The sequence below is a fragment of the Prinia subflava genome, chromosome 6, assembly GCF_021018805.1.
Source record: "Prinia subflava isolate CZ2003 ecotype Zambia chromosome 6, Cam_Psub_1.2, whole genome shotgun sequence".
Lineage (NCBI taxonomy): Eukaryota > Metazoa > Chordata > Aves > Passeriformes > Cisticolidae > Prinia > Prinia subflava.
The window spans coordinates 20,996,447-21,015,394 of record NC_086252.1 but is presented as its reverse complement, the minus strand read 5'-3'; the positions used below and the strand labels follow the sequence as shown (position 1 = coordinate 21,015,394).

The window sequence follows — 18,948 nt, the reverse complement described above, 5'->3', positions numbered from 1 at the left end:
GTTTGGTGAAGTGGAAACATTGCTTTTATTTCAAAATAATATTTGTTTTAAGAGTGGCAATAAATTTGAAATAATGAGTGGTGTATGTATTTGTACGCATGCTGTAAATCGCACATGTGCTTGTGTGTATAGGCGGCGGCAGCAGCTGCAGCAGCTGACTCAAGAGATTATAGTGGAGTAGGTGGAATAGGTGGATTCTCCGAAAGCTCTTCCGAGGCATCAAAACTGAGCTCAAAGAGTGCTAAAGAGAGAAGGAACAGAAGAAAGAAAAAAAAGCAAAAAGAACAGTCTGAAGGCGAGGAGAAGGATGGGGAAGAATTTCACAAATCTGAATCGGAGGACAGCATCAAAAAGAAAGGTTTCCGATTTTCCATTGAGGGGAATAGATTGACGTACGAAAAGAGATTCTCTTCCCCACACCAGGTACCATAGTATTATTACCTCTTAAACACCTTTTTTGTCTACTCATCATATAAAGAAAGCCCTGTATGGTAGTTTAATTAAGTCTTGCAAGATACCACAGATTCTTTAATATCCCAAATCAAAGACTAACCAAGTAAAAACTTGCAGCCAAATATGAAGCTGTAAGAATCTGAGAGATTTTGGGTTTACTCTGAATTCCTGAGTGAAAAATCAAAATTACATATATTAATTAATATGAGATGTATTTTAAGCTTCATAATTAAAATGGACTTATCTCCCCACCAAGTTGGATGTATTCAGCATGATGAGTAGCTTCAAAACATGGTGCATACATACAAAATGTAATGTTTCAAAAGAGAAGACTATTAAAATTTAGTATGCAAAAACCTCAATAGAAATGACATTAATGCTCATGTGAAATTTGAGAAATTAATTGATGTGAGACCATTAATTGTGTTTTTTTAAAGAAGGTGGAAATGTGTGTCGCAATGTGTCTTCGCATGTGTTCTCTTACACTGAAACACCAGTGACTCAGAGTGCCATCTGCATCTCCCATCCAGACATTTATTTCATTTGATGGTTTTGTAATGTTATCTCCTACAGTTTTCAAAGCTACTCTTCATTTACCCACTTCTCACTCTACCCTTAGCACTGCAAATCTAGATCTTGCATACATTCTCTCCTTTTTCTGCCCCTTTTTGTGCCTCAATATGCTTCTTCCTTTTATCTCCACCTTCTCAAATTTCCCTGGTCTTTATGACTTGCTTTCTCCCTCTTTTTAGTCATTATTACTAAATTCATTCCTGCCTTTTTAATCCTCTTCTGTTTCTGGAAAGCCTGTTTCATCCCTTAATAAATCATGAGTGTTCATACTCTCTTCATGTATTGTTTTCTCTGGCCTCCCATTCTCAAAGAAGCTCAGAACTCTTCATCCAATATTTTCTTACTAAGGACTGTCCTCCTTAGACCAGATTGTGGTGGGAATATAATGTTTCTGGCTTTCTATTTCTGCCCCTCCTTCCACTCACTTCCTAATGTATTTCCTTTATCAATGATAATGCATCCTTCCTCCCACCCCACCTCCTTGGTCTACCACTGTTTTCTGTTGTTAACTGTCTAACTAATCTCTGTGAGGCTTCATTGCTGAATTTAGTTCATGATTCATTTTGTTCCTTATACAAATTTTCACACATGTCAATTGACTTCAACTTCATGTTGAAGATCCATCTGATCCCCTTGGTGCATATTCTTGCCTATCTCTTCATTTAAATTGCAGCTTTATTCAACTGCAGCTCAATTCATCCATCTTGTAAGAAGTGAAGCATTCTTCATACAACTTATTCTTCTAACATTTTCATCTCCAACTTCATTTACTGTTGTTTGACTATGACAGTCTAGAAATCACCTCCCCTCTGGTTTTCCAACCCTAGTTCCTTTTCACTCTGGATTCTAACCACTGAACAGAAGTTCCACTCACCAGTTTTTAACACCATTTTCCTAGAGAAAACTCAGGCTTATATATCATCTTTGACATTTTCCTTGGCATTTCATTTTCTTTTGATGTAAATGACCATTTGATTCCTCTTGAAATCTTATTCTTCCTGACATTCATAACTTTGTCTCCTCCCAATTCTCCTGGTTTAGTTGTGCTTTAGAAGATCCTTTTACCCCTTTGACAGTTTTCCAAGGGATTCCCACAAGGCCTTTTTCTAGATCCCTTTTCTCTCTCTTTTTCTTTTCTTTTTTTTTTTTTTTTAAACTCTATTCTGGACCCACAACTGTGAATCATTTTTACCTTGGACTTCTTTACTGCTGTATTCATCAAGATTGTTGTTGCAAAGAGCACTAACCTATCCCATTGCTTTTCTCTAATCTGCTAGTAAATATATTTACCTAAAGATTTTTTTTTTAATATCATAAAACATACTGTACCTAAAGTTCCTCCCAACCCACCTTGTCTACATAGAGTAAACCAGTCCCGGCTTTGACTGACCCAACCCAGCATTCATAACCTCCTGTTAAATTTTCAAACTAGTTTCTTTGAGCTCTTTCTGGTATGCTGCCCTTCATGCTTGGAAGAAGCTCCCATGAATTTTCACAGAACACTTCATTGCTTTCCTCAAATCCCTCTTTAAAACTCTCTTTTACCATGCTGCCTACAGAAAGCTTGACAGGGAAGTGACCTCAGGTGAGCTAAGATGACTGTTTATCATACTCATCAATTTTGCCTCTGTGTATTCCCTCTCTTTTTGTATCCATTTGTTGTGTTACATTTAAATGATAAGTTCTTTGCAGAGTGCCTTTTTGTTCTGCATTTTGCAGTCCCTAGTACAGTGGGGCTCAGGTCTACAAAGATAAGTTGCAGAAAAGAAACAAAGACACTGCTTTGTTTCATATCATCTCTGCTGTTCATAGAGGTCTTGGGTGAAAGCAGATGCTAATACTTACCAATCAAATCAAGGCAATTACTGATACGAATTAAAATTAAGAACATGTATAATTAATTGTAAGATTAGAGCATTTTGACTCTAATACTGGAGATCCTCCAATAGCAGAATGTTTACTCCTATGAGTAAACTGATGAAGATTAGCAAACCTGTTCATACAAAATTACAGGCAAATTGTTGCATGCTCAGGATAGCTAAGATTTTAAAACAGAAATAAGAAACCTATTATGGCCTACTTAACTAGTATCTGAAAAGATAGGTATGCTTTTTAAACTAGGCAGTAGGGGAACTACTTCTTGGTGCAGACTGAGTCACAGAAAATTTGCCTAAAATTTTATTTACTCAGCCTGTCATACTAATGCCAGCTCGGGGTAAAGAGTGTCTAGATATACTTACTCAGTTTATGAACAGTTGGTAATAACATAGGCAGAATAGCAGAGGTAACAATTCTGTCAAGCAGTTTCTTTTACTCTAATTAAACTGATTGATTTCACATATCCAAAGCAGTAAAATAACTAGTCTTTGTCTGTCACTTATGTGCTCTTTGTTTACTACCCAAAAGGGAGTGTATTAGCGGGGGGACTGTACCAGTTCATTTCTTTGTAGATGACCTTACCCTTTAAGACATTGTGGATTTTTCCTCTGTATGAAAATGTTGTATTTAAAGGATTTTCATCTGATAATAATTGTTTTTATTTACCTGCAGTCTTTGCTGAGCATTCGTGGCTCCCTGTTTTCCCCAAGGCGCAACAGCAGAACAAGCCTTTTCAGCTTCAGAGGTCGAGCAAAGGATGTAGGATCAGAAAATGACTTTGCTGATGATGAGCACAGCACTTTTGAAGACAATGAGAGCAGAAGAGATTCTCTCTTTGTCCCTCATAGACACGGTGAACGGCGCAACAGCAACATCAGCCAGGCCAGCAGGTCATCCAGAACAGTACCTGCACTTCCAGCAAATGGGAAGATGCACAGCACTGTGGATTGCAATGGAGTGGTTTCTTTAGTTGGTGGGCCGCCCGCTTTGACATCGCCTACGGGACAGCTTCTGCCAGAGGTGATGATTGATAAAGCAGCCACTGCTAGCAATGTAAGAAAGTCTGCAATAGCTCAGGCATGATGTTCTCTCCCTGTGTGATCAATCACTGTTTCCACAAAACGTAGTCACATGGCAATGATGACCTTTCTGGCTTAGCTTTCTGGCTCCTTTCATGTATTCCAGCCATAAGCTAAAGTTGAAATGAAATTGCCCAGCTCTCATTAATTAAACATGTGAAAAAAACATGTGAATTGACTGGGAATTAACAGAATAGCATAGTAAACCATTGAATATATTTAGTTGGTGTAGCGTTACACACACTGATTCATTATACTTCGACTTAACTGGATGGTTCTGTACTTGTATATAAAATGGAAAAAAAATTACATTTACTTAATGGAATATATTAAATGAGTATTTAGCTTCCTGCTGTCCATACATGAAACTTTTGATGTTATCGTTATAGTACAACTAACGAGGGTTGTGTCAGTGTTCCTATAATATAGCTAATTTTTCTATGGGTTTTTTTATGTCAACATTACTAAATATTTTTTCATTTGTCTGAAAAATGTGCTAGGAAATTCATTGTTTATTCTAAATTAAGAATTATCTTAAGAAAACCCACTTACGCTTAGTTCCTGTACTGCTAGCTGTGTGGGCTGTGCATTTTCACGTTTAGAAAAAGACTTCACTGCCTAAATAGAAAGATATTTACAGCAAAGCTCATTGACAAGCATTGTGGAACATTTTTTAGTCTGAAATCTGCTTTAATATCTCAGCCCTGTTTCAGCAAAATACTTAAAAACATACTCTTCATGTTTGACTGTTTTTTCTGTACAGTCGGGCATGCCTTAGTCTGCTGCGATGCCTCAGTGTAACTGGAGCCTAGTGTGGGGCAGTGTTTTAAACCAGTAGAGCTCCACAGTGACTTACAATGTTATTAAATGTATGATCAATTAGCTATTTCATCAGTGTTTTATTTTCAGGGCACTACTACAGAAACTGACTTAAGAAAGAGACATTCCAGTTCTTACCATGTTCCTATGGACTACCTAACAGACCCTAGTGCAAGGCAAAGAGCAATGAGCATAGCCAGCATGCTTACCAACACAATGGAAGGTATGTAACACAGATTATTTTTTGTATGACAGTGCCTTAAAAGTGCTATTAAATATGTGATGCATTAAGTAGTAGTGATGTTTTAAGTTAGCTATTAAGACCTAGAGGTTGCAGACAAGAAGAGATTTTTATATGGAGTTAGGAGTGGGATTCTTTAGTGTTTCTTTGTTTGTTTGTTTTTAATTTGGGACTGATAAACTTGATAAATGAGTGAAACTTGCAACATACTGACAGGTTTGCGGTAGAAGTAGCACATTTCCAATTTAAATGCAAGCAAAACCAATTATTCAATGTAGTCTTTCTCTAGTGAAGTTATGTTTTGGGGTAAGCTCTTTTTAGGTTACTGAAATGGCTATGCTTTTTGCAGTAGAACACTCCCCTTCTACCATTGCAATAGACTTGCTGTTTCACAAAGGAGGGGTCATTTTCTTCTTTCTGTAAGGCTAAATACAGTTACTTTGAATCATGGAATTAAGAAACTAGTTGTAAGAAAGGGTGAAGCATTATGTTGAGGCTTAAATGACTATGCCCAAAATAGAAAATTGGAAGGTAAAAATGAGCAGTTGTGCACATGTGGACCATAATGCTGCCTAAATACTTGTCTGACTTCAGGCATGTTCTAAATGCTTATCTTTCATGATGGAATTTTAAAATATTTTATTGGAAGGGACCATAAAGATCATCTAGTTTTAGATGCCATGGACAGGAACACCTATCACCTGATCAGATTTCTCAAAGCCCCATCCAACCTGGCCTTGAACATGTCCAGGGATAGGGCATCTACAGGTTCCCTGGGCAACCTGTGCCAGGGCCTCACCACTGTCACAGTAAAAAAAATTGACTACTACCTAATCTAAACCTACCCTCTTTCTGTTTAAAACTGTAAACCCTCACCCTATCACTCCACTCCCAGATAAAGGCTCCCTCTCCATCTTTCCTGTAGGCCCCTTATAAGTACTGGAAGACTGCAATAAGGTCTCCTTGGAGCCTTCTCTTCTCTAGATAAGCAACCCCAGTTCTCTCACCTGTCTTCATAGGCTCTGGCCCATGTGCTCTGGCCCCCGAATATTTTTGTGACCTTCTCTGAACCTGCTCTTATGCTGGGAACCCTAGAGCTGAACACAGCCCTCCAGCTAGAGAAGAGAAAGAGAACCCCTTCCCTCAACCTGCTTTTCCATGCTGCTTTTGATGCTGCCCAGGAGGATATTGGCTCTCTGGGCTGGGACTGACATTGGTGGCTCACACTCAATTTTTCAGCCACCAATAACCCCAAGCCTTTGCGTGCTTGGCTGCTTTCAATCCCCTCATCACGCAGCCTTATGACAGTTTTCTAAGACAAATTTCTCTTTTACATTCCATATAGCATTAGCTTGTGAATGGTTCTTTTATCTACTGAATCTTTAGTGTAGTTGTTTTGGGGGGTTTTGTGAGGGTTTTTTGTGTGTGGGAGTTTGGGTTTTTTTTAATAGAGTATTTTAAATTGTAATTTCTTTTTGACTGAAAGCAGTCTTAGTTTCAAAACATCAACACAGTTTATCAACAGTACCTTGGAAAACAGCATTTAGGCTTCAAGGAAATATCCAGGCGATTCTGGAATAGAGATACATGTTTAAAATGTTACTTTCATTTTTCTCTCTAGAATTGGAAGAATCCAGACAGAAATGTCCACCATGCTGGTATAAATTTGCTAACACTTGCTTGATTTGGGACTGCTGTACTCCCTGGCTGAAAGTCAAACATATTGTAAATTTGATTGTGATGGACCCATTTGTTGATCTCGCCATTACCATCTGCATCGTCCTGAACACCCTGTTCATGGCCATGGAGCACTACCCAATGACAGAACAGTTCAGTGGTGTGCTTTCAGTGGGAAACCTTGTAAGTCTTTCATGATGTGCCATCTGTGTAAAGTGCATTTTTCTTTAATTCTTTTGTGACTTATGCACATTCATGTAGAAGTTGACTGTTTAGAGGTTTGGGATTGTTGAACCTAAATTTGACATTTGTAAATTTCACCACTTTTATTTTGCAGAGTAAAGATCTCAATATGCATTTTTATTTCTAAAATTTTCATCTTCTGTCATTAAAGGTCATAAAAGGATTTTTTTTCTTGATGGATAGTTACAAATCATGAGAACTTTCAGTTCCATTCCCACACCCATTCTGCTCCTCACTAGCACCTCTTAAGGATCTGGGTGTTCAAGGAATTTTAGAGGGGAAAGACCCAGTAAGCAAGATATAAGGAAATGATGAAATGGAATGACAGTGTCTTCCAAAGGCCAACCTGAAGAAGAAAAGTTCTGCTCAACTTTCTGCATAATTTTTTCTTAATAAAATAAGTTTATGACAGGAATAATTACCTTTATCCCTAGAAGTAAAAAAGTGGTCTAAAGGCAAAGATGAGCTCTAAGGAGATAAAAATGAGATTAAAATCAGATCATATTCTGTGTATTGGAATATATACATATTAGCAGGCTGGATAAAAAACGTGTTTTCCCATTTACCTCTTTTTCTTTGGAACCCAAACATTGTGATGATTGTAAGCTTCAAATATGAATTTTATTCCTAACCCCAGTGTAAGAAAATATGGAGAAGATATTCAGATTTATCATTAATTTCTTGCTGAAAATATAACTTAGCACATGCTGATACCATTAGTATCAGCATATATTATATTACTTAATTTTTAAATATTTTCTTTATAAACTGGAATAAGAAACTTTATTTTCCTTGCAGGTGTTTACTGGAATTTTCACAGCAGAAATGTTTCTCAAGATAATTGCCATGGATCCTTATTATTATTTCCAAGAGGGCTGGAATATTTTTGATGGTTTTATTGTGAGTCTTAGTTTGATGGAACTTGGCCTTGCAAATGTAGAAGGATTATCTGTCCTTCGATCATTCCGATTGGTAAATATACTATTTAAAACATTTTTCTATATTACATTTCTGTATTTGTACATATATATTTTGTGCATTTTTCATTTGCAAATTAAATATTTGGCTGAGACAAAAGATAACTTCAGATCTTACACAATGCTAAATTGCACACTCACTGGATGGCATGTCTGTATTATGTCAAGTTTTTTTGCATATTAGCTTACTAATGTCTATTTCTCCTTCAAGATACTGTCAACATCAATTCTATTTTTGCCAAAAGTATTCTCAAATGATTAACTTTTATCAGAGAAGTATTTCTTAGAGTATTCTCCCTAGATGAGGGAGTAAAAAAAGCAAGATCCACAGGGCCCTCACTACCTGTGGCTGAAGATTAGGGAATTGCTGGGTAAATAATAGGTTAATTAATAAAAGTTTCTTGACAATTTTAAGGTATAAACTTCCATTACCAATTGCCTTTCTTGGTTAGTTTTAAAAGAGATTAGTGTTAAGATTTTTCATTGTCCAGGGGCTTTTGATCCCTGCCAACCTTCTCCATACCATCGTCTGCAAGGGTCTATCTGCTGTCTAACAGCTTTTGTGTTCAGAAGTCACTACAGTGTGTCTGTTATTAGAGATCTCTTTCATGAACAGGAACTTGAAAAACCTTGGTCTTGCTGCAGACTAGGCTAGCATGCCATTCAGTGTCCAAACACTCTTCTGAAAAGGCCTATACAGTGAGAGACATGAAACTAGATTTCCTGGTTATGAAGCTCAGCTTCTGCCTTAAATAAAAAACATTATTTAATTTGAAATGAAAGTTAAATATGTTCCCTTTAAAAAATAAGGGGTTTAACATAAGTGTTTTCTGGTTCTCTGTATAGCATTATATTCTACTTTGCCTGAAGTCTAAAATCTGTCTGGATTAACTTCTCTCTCTCAGTAGTAGATTCTGGTTTTAACTTGACATTTATATGTTTTCTTTATAAAACATAAAATCATCACATGAAATAATATTTTGTTTTATATTCATTTTAGTATTTGCCTCTTTCAATTATCTGAACAATTGCTGTACCTTTCCAATAATTCCATTTTTGTCTGTTTCAAGTTGTACTTATTAATATAATACTTTCCTTTGTTTTGCTCAATGCTGTATGACAAGCTTTGTAAGACACATTCCATTTATTTTAAATGACAGAAAATATGTTGTTAAAGATACTTGCAAGTCACTTGTATGCCTGTCATGAACAATTCTAACTTGTTACTCTTTTTAGGAAAACCGTTCCCTCCATCTCACTGCCTGTTAAGATGAAAGAATCAGGAAGTGACTATACACTTATGGTCCTGTTAAACTGATCACATTTCATATGTGCTCATTTATTTTTAGCAATGTTTTCTCAGAGTTTACAGGAGAAAGACTGTTTTGTCCAACTTCTTTAACAATTACAGCTTCTTTATAAATACCTAAAGTTGCCAAAAGAGTCAAAGTCTGAATTGGAGTCTTTGTGATAATTTCAATGTAATTGAAATGAGCATAGAGACATTGTTTTTGATTTCTTATCACTTGAATAGGACTTAACACTGCTGATGTGTAGTATTGTACAAAGAACTGGAAACAGAGATTTTGTAACTAAAACTTCTAAAGATTACAAGAGACATGATGTAGACACAGCATAACTGCAATATGGAAAGTATAACAGTAATTTCATTACAATTAGATAACAAAGAACCATTCTTCTGTTTTGCAGCTTCGAGTTTTCAAATTGGCAAAATCTTGGCCAACCCTAAATATGCTGATCAAGATTATTGGCAACTCCGTGGGGGCTCTGGGGAACCTGACCCTGGTGCTGGCCATCATTGTGTTCATTTTTGCTGTGGTTGGGATGCAGCTGTTTGGGAAAAGCTACAAGGAATGCGTCTGCAAGATCTCCAGTGACTGTGAACTCCCTCGCTGGCACATGCATGACTTCTTCCACTCTTTCCTGATTGTATTCCGAGTGCTGTGTGGAGAATGGATAGAAACCATGTGGGACTGCATGGAGGTTGCTGGCCAAACCATGTGCCTTACAGTCTTCATGATGGTCATGGTGATTGGAAACCTAGTGGTATGTAATCAGTGAGGATTTTTTAATATTCTTAGGGCTATCTCCTGTTTCTCGTGATTTAGAAATCTGAATGAAGACTAGAGAAGGACTTCAGGAAATCATATAGTTCACTTGCCCTTTCTGTACACCAGGTTCAAATATACCTTGATTACCTATGAAAAATCTTTGTCTACTTTTTCTTTTAATTTTCAGCAAGTTTATATCCTCTTTAGTAAGATCAGTGCTGAATTATGCTTACAGATAAGAGTGCCTTTTAAAAAATCTAATTTAAATCACATTTTAGAGCCAAGTAAACTAAATTGTCTCAATATTGATGGAAAACCGGTCTTTATGACAACATTTATAATACTTAAAAGCTTACTGTTTCCACTTTCAGTCATTTCTCAGTGAAACAAAAGAAGCCTAACTCTTCAATTTTTTTTCTCATAAGTGATGATTTCTAAATGGCTTATCCCTTTTGCTACTGGCCTCTGAATTCCTCCCAAGCAACATTTTGAATAAAGACACAAGTACTGAATAATGTGGAGTAATGATACTTTCGTTTCTCACATTCAGCATTCCTTGTAGTGCATCCCCAAATGACACATGAAATTTCTGTACCAGCATTGCTTTCCTGATGCAGCCTCTGTGCCCCTTTCTGCAGTTCTTCCACTTTGCCAGTTTTCACACCTTCTCTATATATACTTTTCATTTTTCTTAACAATCCTTTCCACAACAGTACTTCAGAATTTAACACCATATTGATTTTGAATCATTTCACCAATTTGCCATAAACCCATGATTATGTTTAACTGTAGTTCTTTCTCCTTGAGTGCTGGCATCCTTTCCCTTTTTGGTATGATCCACAAATTTCATGAATATGCTTATCTATAGACATTACTACCAAGTCTCACCAGACTAATGTGATGACTGTGACTTATCTTACAAAATATTCTGCAAGTTTGAACAGGAAGAACTGATAAATATAATTTAACTGATTTTTATTTAAATGATTTTTAATCAGTTTTGCACATGTTGTATCATAGTTGCACGCAATCCAAATTTCTCTTGTATGTTTGTAAAATTTCACGCAAGAAAGTCTGAAATAGCTTCTTGTAATTGAAGTGAAATAGTTTCTTGAAACTGAGATGTATCACATCTCTGGGCTCTCCCTCCTAGCTGGTGTGCCTTCCCAGAACTAAGATAGACTCATATATACTTGCCAAATACAAAATTTTACTATATTCTGAATTAGAGATACTAGCACTATGGTCTGTTGAACTGTAGAAGACTGTCCTTTGCCTACATTCCCCTGGCCTATGAACACTACAGTGCATGTAGCTTGTGTAAATCACTGTATTATATTGGGCTTTGCCTCGTTATGGTATTCTCCATTCTGAGAATGGAGATTACCTACTGCAGATTGTGGAGGAGACAAGGAACAGCTCAGATTTTCACCTCTATTAGTGAAGTTAAACCAGCTAAAAGTTCTTTTGGCAAGATAATAAAATGTTGGGGACAGGGATTATGAACTGAAAAGAATAGCAGGAAGGTGCGTAGAAATAAAGTGTTCCATGTGAAATAAAAATTATCTCATATTGAAAAACTCATAATGGCATTGCTTTTATGACTTAAAAATAGGAATAATTTTTTCCTTATTTTCTTTTAGGTACTCAACCTATTTCTGGCCTTGCTGCTGAGCTCATTTAGCTCAGACAACCTTGCTGCTACAGACGATGATAATGAAATGAACAATCTCCAGATTGCTGTGGCAAGGATTCAGAAAGGCATCGATTATGTGAAGAGAAAAGTGCGTGAATTCATCCAAAAAGCCTTTGTTAGAAAACAGAAAGTTTTAGATGAAATCAAACCTCTTGAAGACCTAAACAACAAAAAGGACAGCTGTATTTCCAACCACACAATAGTAGACATAGGTAAAAACCTTGCCTATCTCAAAGATGGGAATGGAACTACCAGTGGCATAGGCAGCAGTGTGGAAAAATATGTTGTGGATGAAAGTGATTACATGTCATTCATAAACAACCCAAGTCTCACTGTGACAGTGCCCATTGCAGTTGGAGAATCAGATTTTGAAAATTTAAACACAGAGGAGTTCAGCAGTGAATCAGACCTGGAAGAAAGCAAAGAGGTAAGCCTGTTTTTAATTTTAAAATACTCTGATGTTTATCTCTTTTTTTTTTTTCTGAGGTTATTAGTGTTGATTTCACATCTTTCTTTAATTCCTTTACAACAGCATATACAAACTCGTAATCTTATTTAATGTAAATTGACGTAAGTTTGTGAGTTTTTAAAGATGGTGATACAATATCATATTTACAGTAATAATCAAGATGTGTAAGAACAGTTTTTAGAAAATGGATATTGTTTTCTATTTTTTATTTAGTTAAATCCTTAACAAGCAAAGGAATCAGTTTAATAGTCCTGGATACCAGAAGTCATAAAAAGTGTATATGGCTGGTGCAGATTTCTCTGTGTTTATTTCATTAGAGCAGTTTATTTGTTAATCTGCCTTTTTAACAGTTCATTCTGATATTTTTAAACTTTTTTATGTAGTGAAAGTGCATCCATATACATCAAAGATAGGTACATTTCAATACTGGCCTAGCATCACTAAACAATGTCATATAAATCACTAATAATCCATCTGTTGGTAGCAGAACCACTGAAGTGAAGTAATGGCTTTATGGTTAAAAAGATACAAAGTTTAATATCCCAGTATAAGATCTTTTCATTTGACTACTTGTTATTTTCAAAGCTTTAGGGTATTTGAATGTGTTACTTATTGTGACTAATAAAATGTACCTCTTCCTGGCACAGTGTGGTGCCAAGTGGATAAATCCAAGCTAGCACTGAGAGTTATAGTGGATGCCAAGGTGTTATTATTGTGTGTGTATCATTAACCCGCTGCTTTGTCCTGCACAACTGAAAGTGGTGGAGGCGCGTCAGCTCGAGTGGAGTAAGTCTGCAATGCTTAGTACTGATGCTACTTCATTCAGCATTAGCATGGGTATTTTTGGACAGTATTGCATGCTGTGGGGTAGACATAAACTAACATAAAGGCTTTCATTAGTGATTTTCTCTTACTTGAATCTGAGGGTATAAATATGGGTAAGATTCTAGTAATTTTCCACCTGAGATCCTTTTCTGTACCAATTGCATTACACATTTAGTCATATGTTCTTGTTTCTTATCACAAATGTCTTTATTATTCTTATAAAAGTATTTCCTTTTTTTCAGATTGATTGTATTATTATTTATCTTACTCTTCAAAACCAGTGCTTGGGTGTAGAACAAATCAGTTGTAGTTTAACCTTCAGCTGTTCTGTTCTTCACTGCACAAGAGCGCTGTGTCGGTAGGAGAGGTGGAGGATGAGCTGTGTGCAAACCTCTGTGCTGGTGGTTCTCAGGGCTGAGTATGAAACTGGTGCATCTCTTACTTCATTGTAGAACTGGATGATGTGACTTCTGACTGTTTTCATTAGCCAAATCTTTCTTTTCTTCCCATGAAAGGACCCTCATCGGGTTATTCTACAGGATGACAATACTGACTTCCTATAGGAAAAGTTTTAAAGTGGATTATCCCACATTTGAGGCATGAACTCCAGTCATTAAGCTTCCACCATAAGAGAAAGGCTTTCTACTTCATCTGCCATATTTAAAAGAAAACAGTGTCTTCATTGCATTCTTGGAGGCATTTAATGCTGTTGTGCTTCAGGAACTGCAAACTGATCGGGTGATAAGACAAAGAAATGAAATATGAAATCAGGGATGAAACCAGCAGTTTTGACTGGCCAAGTTTGAAACTCTGCTGAGCATATTTGTGGCCAAAACTTCTTACTAATGCAGATGCTGAAGGTGAAAAACTGAAGGGAATGTTTATCAGTTTCAGCAATTTTCAAGAGAGACACAGCAGTAAGCAAAGATTGTGAGCATAAAACTTTCCCTATTAAAAACACTCTTTTCTTATAAAAGTGCCTGAATTTCAAGTAGATTTGAGTCACAGAAGCGTGACACAAAAGCATTAAAATCTTAATCCTAGTCCTACTCTTCACTAGATACTCTTAACCACCATGGGTTTTTGATATAGTGGAGTGTTGGCTTATTAGTCAGATGACCAACACTTGTAATGAAAATGATCCATAGGAAAAGAATGCATTTTTAAAATTAAAAAATTGACTACAAATGGCTTTTTTACATGACTTCCTTCTTTTTGCCATACCATAATGTGCCTTGCATTTCTGGCCTCTCATATTTTTCTATTTATATGACACTGCTGTTGCCAAGTTGATCTGCCAGTCACTTCATTGTTACACCACAAATGAAAAAATGTAAGTCCCGAACTGCCATCAGACTGTTCAATTAGCAGATGTGCAGATGAAAGGCAGCTGAGGCATCCAGGTGCTGTGAGGACACTGCACAGGATAGCCAGATGTGATGAGTGTGTGTCTGTGTGCTTCTGCCTGCTTCTGTGTCTACAACCAAGTACATGGATTTACTGTTGTAACGGGCAATAAGCTGAAGTCCAACAAAATAATTATTATTTATTGGCAAGTTTTAATTAAGCATGTTAATGTTTGGTGAATTCTTTATTATAACACATGTACCTTCCAGTCGTTTGATAAAAATGTTAACTAGATTATGCCTTTGTAGAAACAATACGTATAATGTTGTACATGCTTGGTAGGTGTGAATTAATGAGGAATTTTCTAGAAAGTTACTGAATCCTAAAAAAAAAATTAATTTAAAAAACAGTGTCCATAAGAATGTCAGCAGGTGAATATAGGAAATAATACAGGAATAAGGAAATTAGAGAACAAATACTAAATAAAACTTTATCATGGAAGTAGGCCATTAATAATTGTGGGATCACTGTGCTGAGTCCATTGTCCTATAAATAAAGGTCTGTGGATTTGAGCTGCAGTGCTGCTGTTTAGTGTAGAAACGATAAATATATTTGTTCCATTTTAGGTTCTTAAGTACTATGAAGAGGGTTTATATGGAAAATTTTGTAGTACATGTATAATTGTATAATAAGTAACTAAAATAAGCATAATAGTGGATAATAATTAATTTATGTTAATTGTAACTTATAGGCCAATAATAACACCAAGATATACGAATGACAAAATATTTTTCAGTGCTTTGAAAAAAATGGGATCTCCTAATGCTGTTGCAGACACATTAATAATGTATATTTTACTTTAAGCAATACTCAGCGCAAAACACCAGAGGTGCTGTGTCCTGAACTTCATTTCCTGCCGTTCTTACTTCTCACAGGAGTAGAACCAAGCTGGATCAGTCAAGCGGGCAGCTCTGGTGCCTTTTAGCGAGGCAGAGCATCGCGTCACCAGTTTTACACAGGTTACCTAAGCAAGTTATCCATCTCTCTGTATCCTATTTAATCACCCTCTAGCAGATTTTGACTGGCCTGCATGCTCTTCAGCTACGATCCTGTCCCATCCATTGCAATAGTCCAACATGCACAGCTGCTCCCTGCTGAGCCACGGGACTCGCATCACAGCATGGTCAGGCAAGAGCGGCAGCCCAGGATTTCTGTGGTTCCGATACTCTCCATAATACCTTAATACTATTTTGCAGTGCATGCTATGTACCTTTCCAATCTTGATATAGAATTCAGGATTCTGGTTTTGAAGGGGTTTTTGTTTTGAGGGAAGGCAGATTATGTAACACATATGCCACGTTTCTCATCAGAAGCTGAATTGATATAATAGACCATCTGTAAATTGTGTTGATAATGAAAAGCTGCTAGCTGTTTTAGAAAACTTTCATACTATTGTATTTTAACTAATAATGGAGGTAACCTGAAAACTCATCAGTGTCATGTTTTTTATTTTTCACATTTTGTTAGAAGTGCTTTTCTTTAGTACTTGTATAAGCATTTAGTTATTTTGGAGATAAATATGCAGTCCTTGGAGCACCATTAAGCATGAAATTAATTTAATTTCTGCAGTTAAAGCATGTGACCATAATTTGGTTGAAAGAATTCATACAAAACTGTTATTTGGCTGGTTAAACATTCAGAGATCAGTTCTGCTCTTACTTACACTCACACTTAGGTGTAGAGGTGCAAAGAACACTGATTGCAAGATGTGGCCCAATTCAATCTTACTATAGCTCTTTAAGATCAAAAAATGATTACCTCCCCAAACATCTAAAGTTGCCTGCCTTGAGAAACTTATTCTCATCTCATCAGTAGTAAATAAAGTTCAGCATTCAAGTAAATAAGCTACTGACTTTGGATTAAAATGTCCTGAAATTCCCCAGCTTCCGTATGATTGACATCTCACCTATTAAACAATGCCATAATATTTACAACACCACAGTTGCTACTTTCAGATTTGTAAATCAGTGGAAGTAAAATATAATTGTTCCAGAGGTTTTCGTCTTATATTCTGGAAAGAATAATTAAGCTGTATATTGATTTTAAAATAATCATTATTTAAAATCCTTTGATAGGCTGAAGAATTTAGGCTTTGTATTGTGAATCGGTCATTTTGTGTTGGCTTACTGTGATTCACTGTGGATGATATTAAGTTGTTAATGTTAGAGCTAACTGAAGTTTGCTTGATTAATATTTGCAAGTAGCAGTCCCTTCCTCTGTTTCAGAAATATCCTTTCACTATTGCTTGTATGAATTAAAGAGCCTTTTTAAGTAGGTTCTGCTGGGAAAGCTTTTTCCCACTGGAGCATATTTCCACTGCTACTTAAAATGCTTTTGCTTTCATACAACTTTTTTTGCAAATATTTTCATTTAATAAATTCTCATTAATAAGTAGATCAAAGGAATTAAGAATATCAATAGAGTCCAGAGTAGACTATAATTTAGGGGTACTGTGTTTTTGCAGTATTTGCAACCAACAACCACCACAAAATGGTTTTGCTTTGATTTACAGTGTTCTGGATTTTTGTACTCATAGCGTTATTCTGCCTAACTGTATAAGCGTTAGAAAGAGTGACATCCCGATTCCACTTAATTGCACCAGTGGAATCATGATATCTACCACTTTGAAGATTTTATAGGTGATACAGCTGTACCAAAGAAGACTGGATAATTTGGATGTAACATTGCTATTTATATCACAGAACATTTCATTTTCATACTGATGTCCACACAGCACTGAGAAAATAAAACCAATCTGATTTCCATTATTTAGCGTTTTCACAGGTATTTGGGAGGAAAGGAAATTGAATACAAAATCAAAATCGTGGTTTCTCTTGGCATCATCTTCCTGTTTATGTCTGTCCTGCTCTTTGCTCCTTCAGTACCTTAAATTACGATTTCAGCATCTATTAGTGGCATCCTGGCCAATCATGAAATTTCAGGCTTTGTTAAAAATGTTAAGCTAAAAGCTGTCCATATACTCTTAGATAATCATCTTTGGGAAAACAAATAAATGGTAGAAGTTAAAAGTGGTCTGGCTGTAAGTGAAGCAGAATGTATGAATCTATGCGATTTTGCCAAGGTTCAGAAAGTAATTATTTCAAAAACTTCCTGACCTACTCTTGGCTGCTGCTTTTTGCAATGCTCCCCTGATAGGCAAGCTGCTTTCCTATCTTGAAAGCTAAATTAAAATCTGTATCTCATACTGTTCTGTATTGCTGACTCAAGCATGACTGGCAAGGCTGTTGGTACATGTGATGTGAAAGATATTTAAATCTCTATGATAATCAGTATACTGCTGCTTTAGAAATATGTAACTACTTTTGTCCCCTTACTGTTTTCTTCAAAAAGGAGGTGGAGTATGTACATTCTAAAGTTTTGAAAAACAGATTTCTCTGAGAATAATTTTCTTAGCACACTATTCAGAAAATTTCTATCTTCATAACTCTCAAAGAGTGTCTAATGCTTGATCCTGATAAATCTCTTATAATCTGCATGACTGAATCCTTTTGAAATTTAGAATCATGGTATAACAAAAAGCTTAAAATGGACTTACTAGTATATCAAAGCTAATGCTTGGTTTTGATGATTGTCTTATTTCTATAGGTTCATTTTTTTAAAAAGCTGCATACATGTTAAGTGAATAGCCTAAATCCAGTATTTGTAATGCTGGTAAGCAGAGAGCAATTTACCAGGTGCAAAGGTAACTTTGAGGTACGTTTAGGTAAAGAACTGAGATATATGCTACACACCTAACCCATCCGGGGCTGCAGTTAGGGTAGCCAAGCTAGCCAGCTGGATTCCATGTGTTTGACCACTGGCAAGTCACAGTAAATGCTAGAAAAAGGCTTCCTATTTATTAAGGCGTGGACAAGCATTTATAGCAATAACATGGTCCTTTCCCATGTCAGGTTGTGTTGAATACATAGAAATCAGTACAAAGTCCTTTTGTCAGTTGCTTTAAACCAGAGCAGCAGTTTGCTGTGGAAATATGTAAATGTTACTAAAAAGTTTTCCTAGCATACTGAACTTAAGTGATTCAATAAAATCTCGAGATGTTGTTTCATTAAATCTTCCTAGCTGTTTCTAATGCATACTAAATTTTATAAACTTTGTACATAATACCATACAATAAATTCGATGTTAAAAACAACAAAGAAAAATTTAAAAAAGAAATTATACTGTTGAAAATTTCTATTTTTTTTTTCTTTCCCAAATGGTTTCTGAATTCTTACAGACTGAATTTATTGACTAATTTTTATAATATTATTCTTTAAATAATGATCTATTTGGGGCCAAATTCAGGTATAACAGAGCAGCATGCTAAGGAAATATTCTGTTACATCAACAGAAGAGTAACTGAGTTCTCAGTGGGATAAGGTATTTAATTGTTGCATTTCAAGTATCAGCTGCTGTTGATTCAATTCGGATTCTTCTGTTCAGTTTAACCCCTGTGATTATTGTTACAGCTAAATGAAGCATACCAGATTTTTAGTGAGCAGAGACTTGAAAGATACATCTCACCATACATAGTGCCCC

General features: G+C 36.0%; 1 protein-coding gene across 14 annotated transcripts in view; it reads left to right on the top strand.

The window, feature by feature from the left end:
- SCN2A (sodium voltage-gated channel alpha subunit 2) overlaps window positions 1–18,948 on the top strand; it is a 54,734-nt gene that overhangs the window by 17,381 nt on the left and 18,405 nt on the right. For 7 of the 14 annotated variants that reach the window (XM_063400605.1, XM_063400601.1, XM_063400596.1 and 4 more), the window contains exons 10-16: window positions 133–423; window positions 3,577–3,924; window positions 4,893–5,025; window positions 6,665–6,903; window positions 7,762–7,935; window positions 9,651–10,007; window positions 11,656–12,135. In XM_063400605.1, the coding sequence (XP_063256675.1) occupies window positions 133–423; window positions 3,577–3,924; window positions 4,893–5,025; window positions 6,665–6,903; window positions 7,762–7,935; window positions 9,651–10,007; window positions 11,656–12,135 (2,022 nt within the window). Of the gene's footprint in view, window positions 1–132; window positions 424–3,576; window positions 3,958–4,892; window positions 5,026–6,664; window positions 6,904–7,761; window positions 7,936–9,650; window positions 10,008–11,655; window positions 12,136–18,948 lie in introns of all 14 variants that reach the window. The other 7 variants (XM_063400594.1, XM_063400598.1, XM_063400595.1 and 4 more) reach the window with 3 other exon arrangements.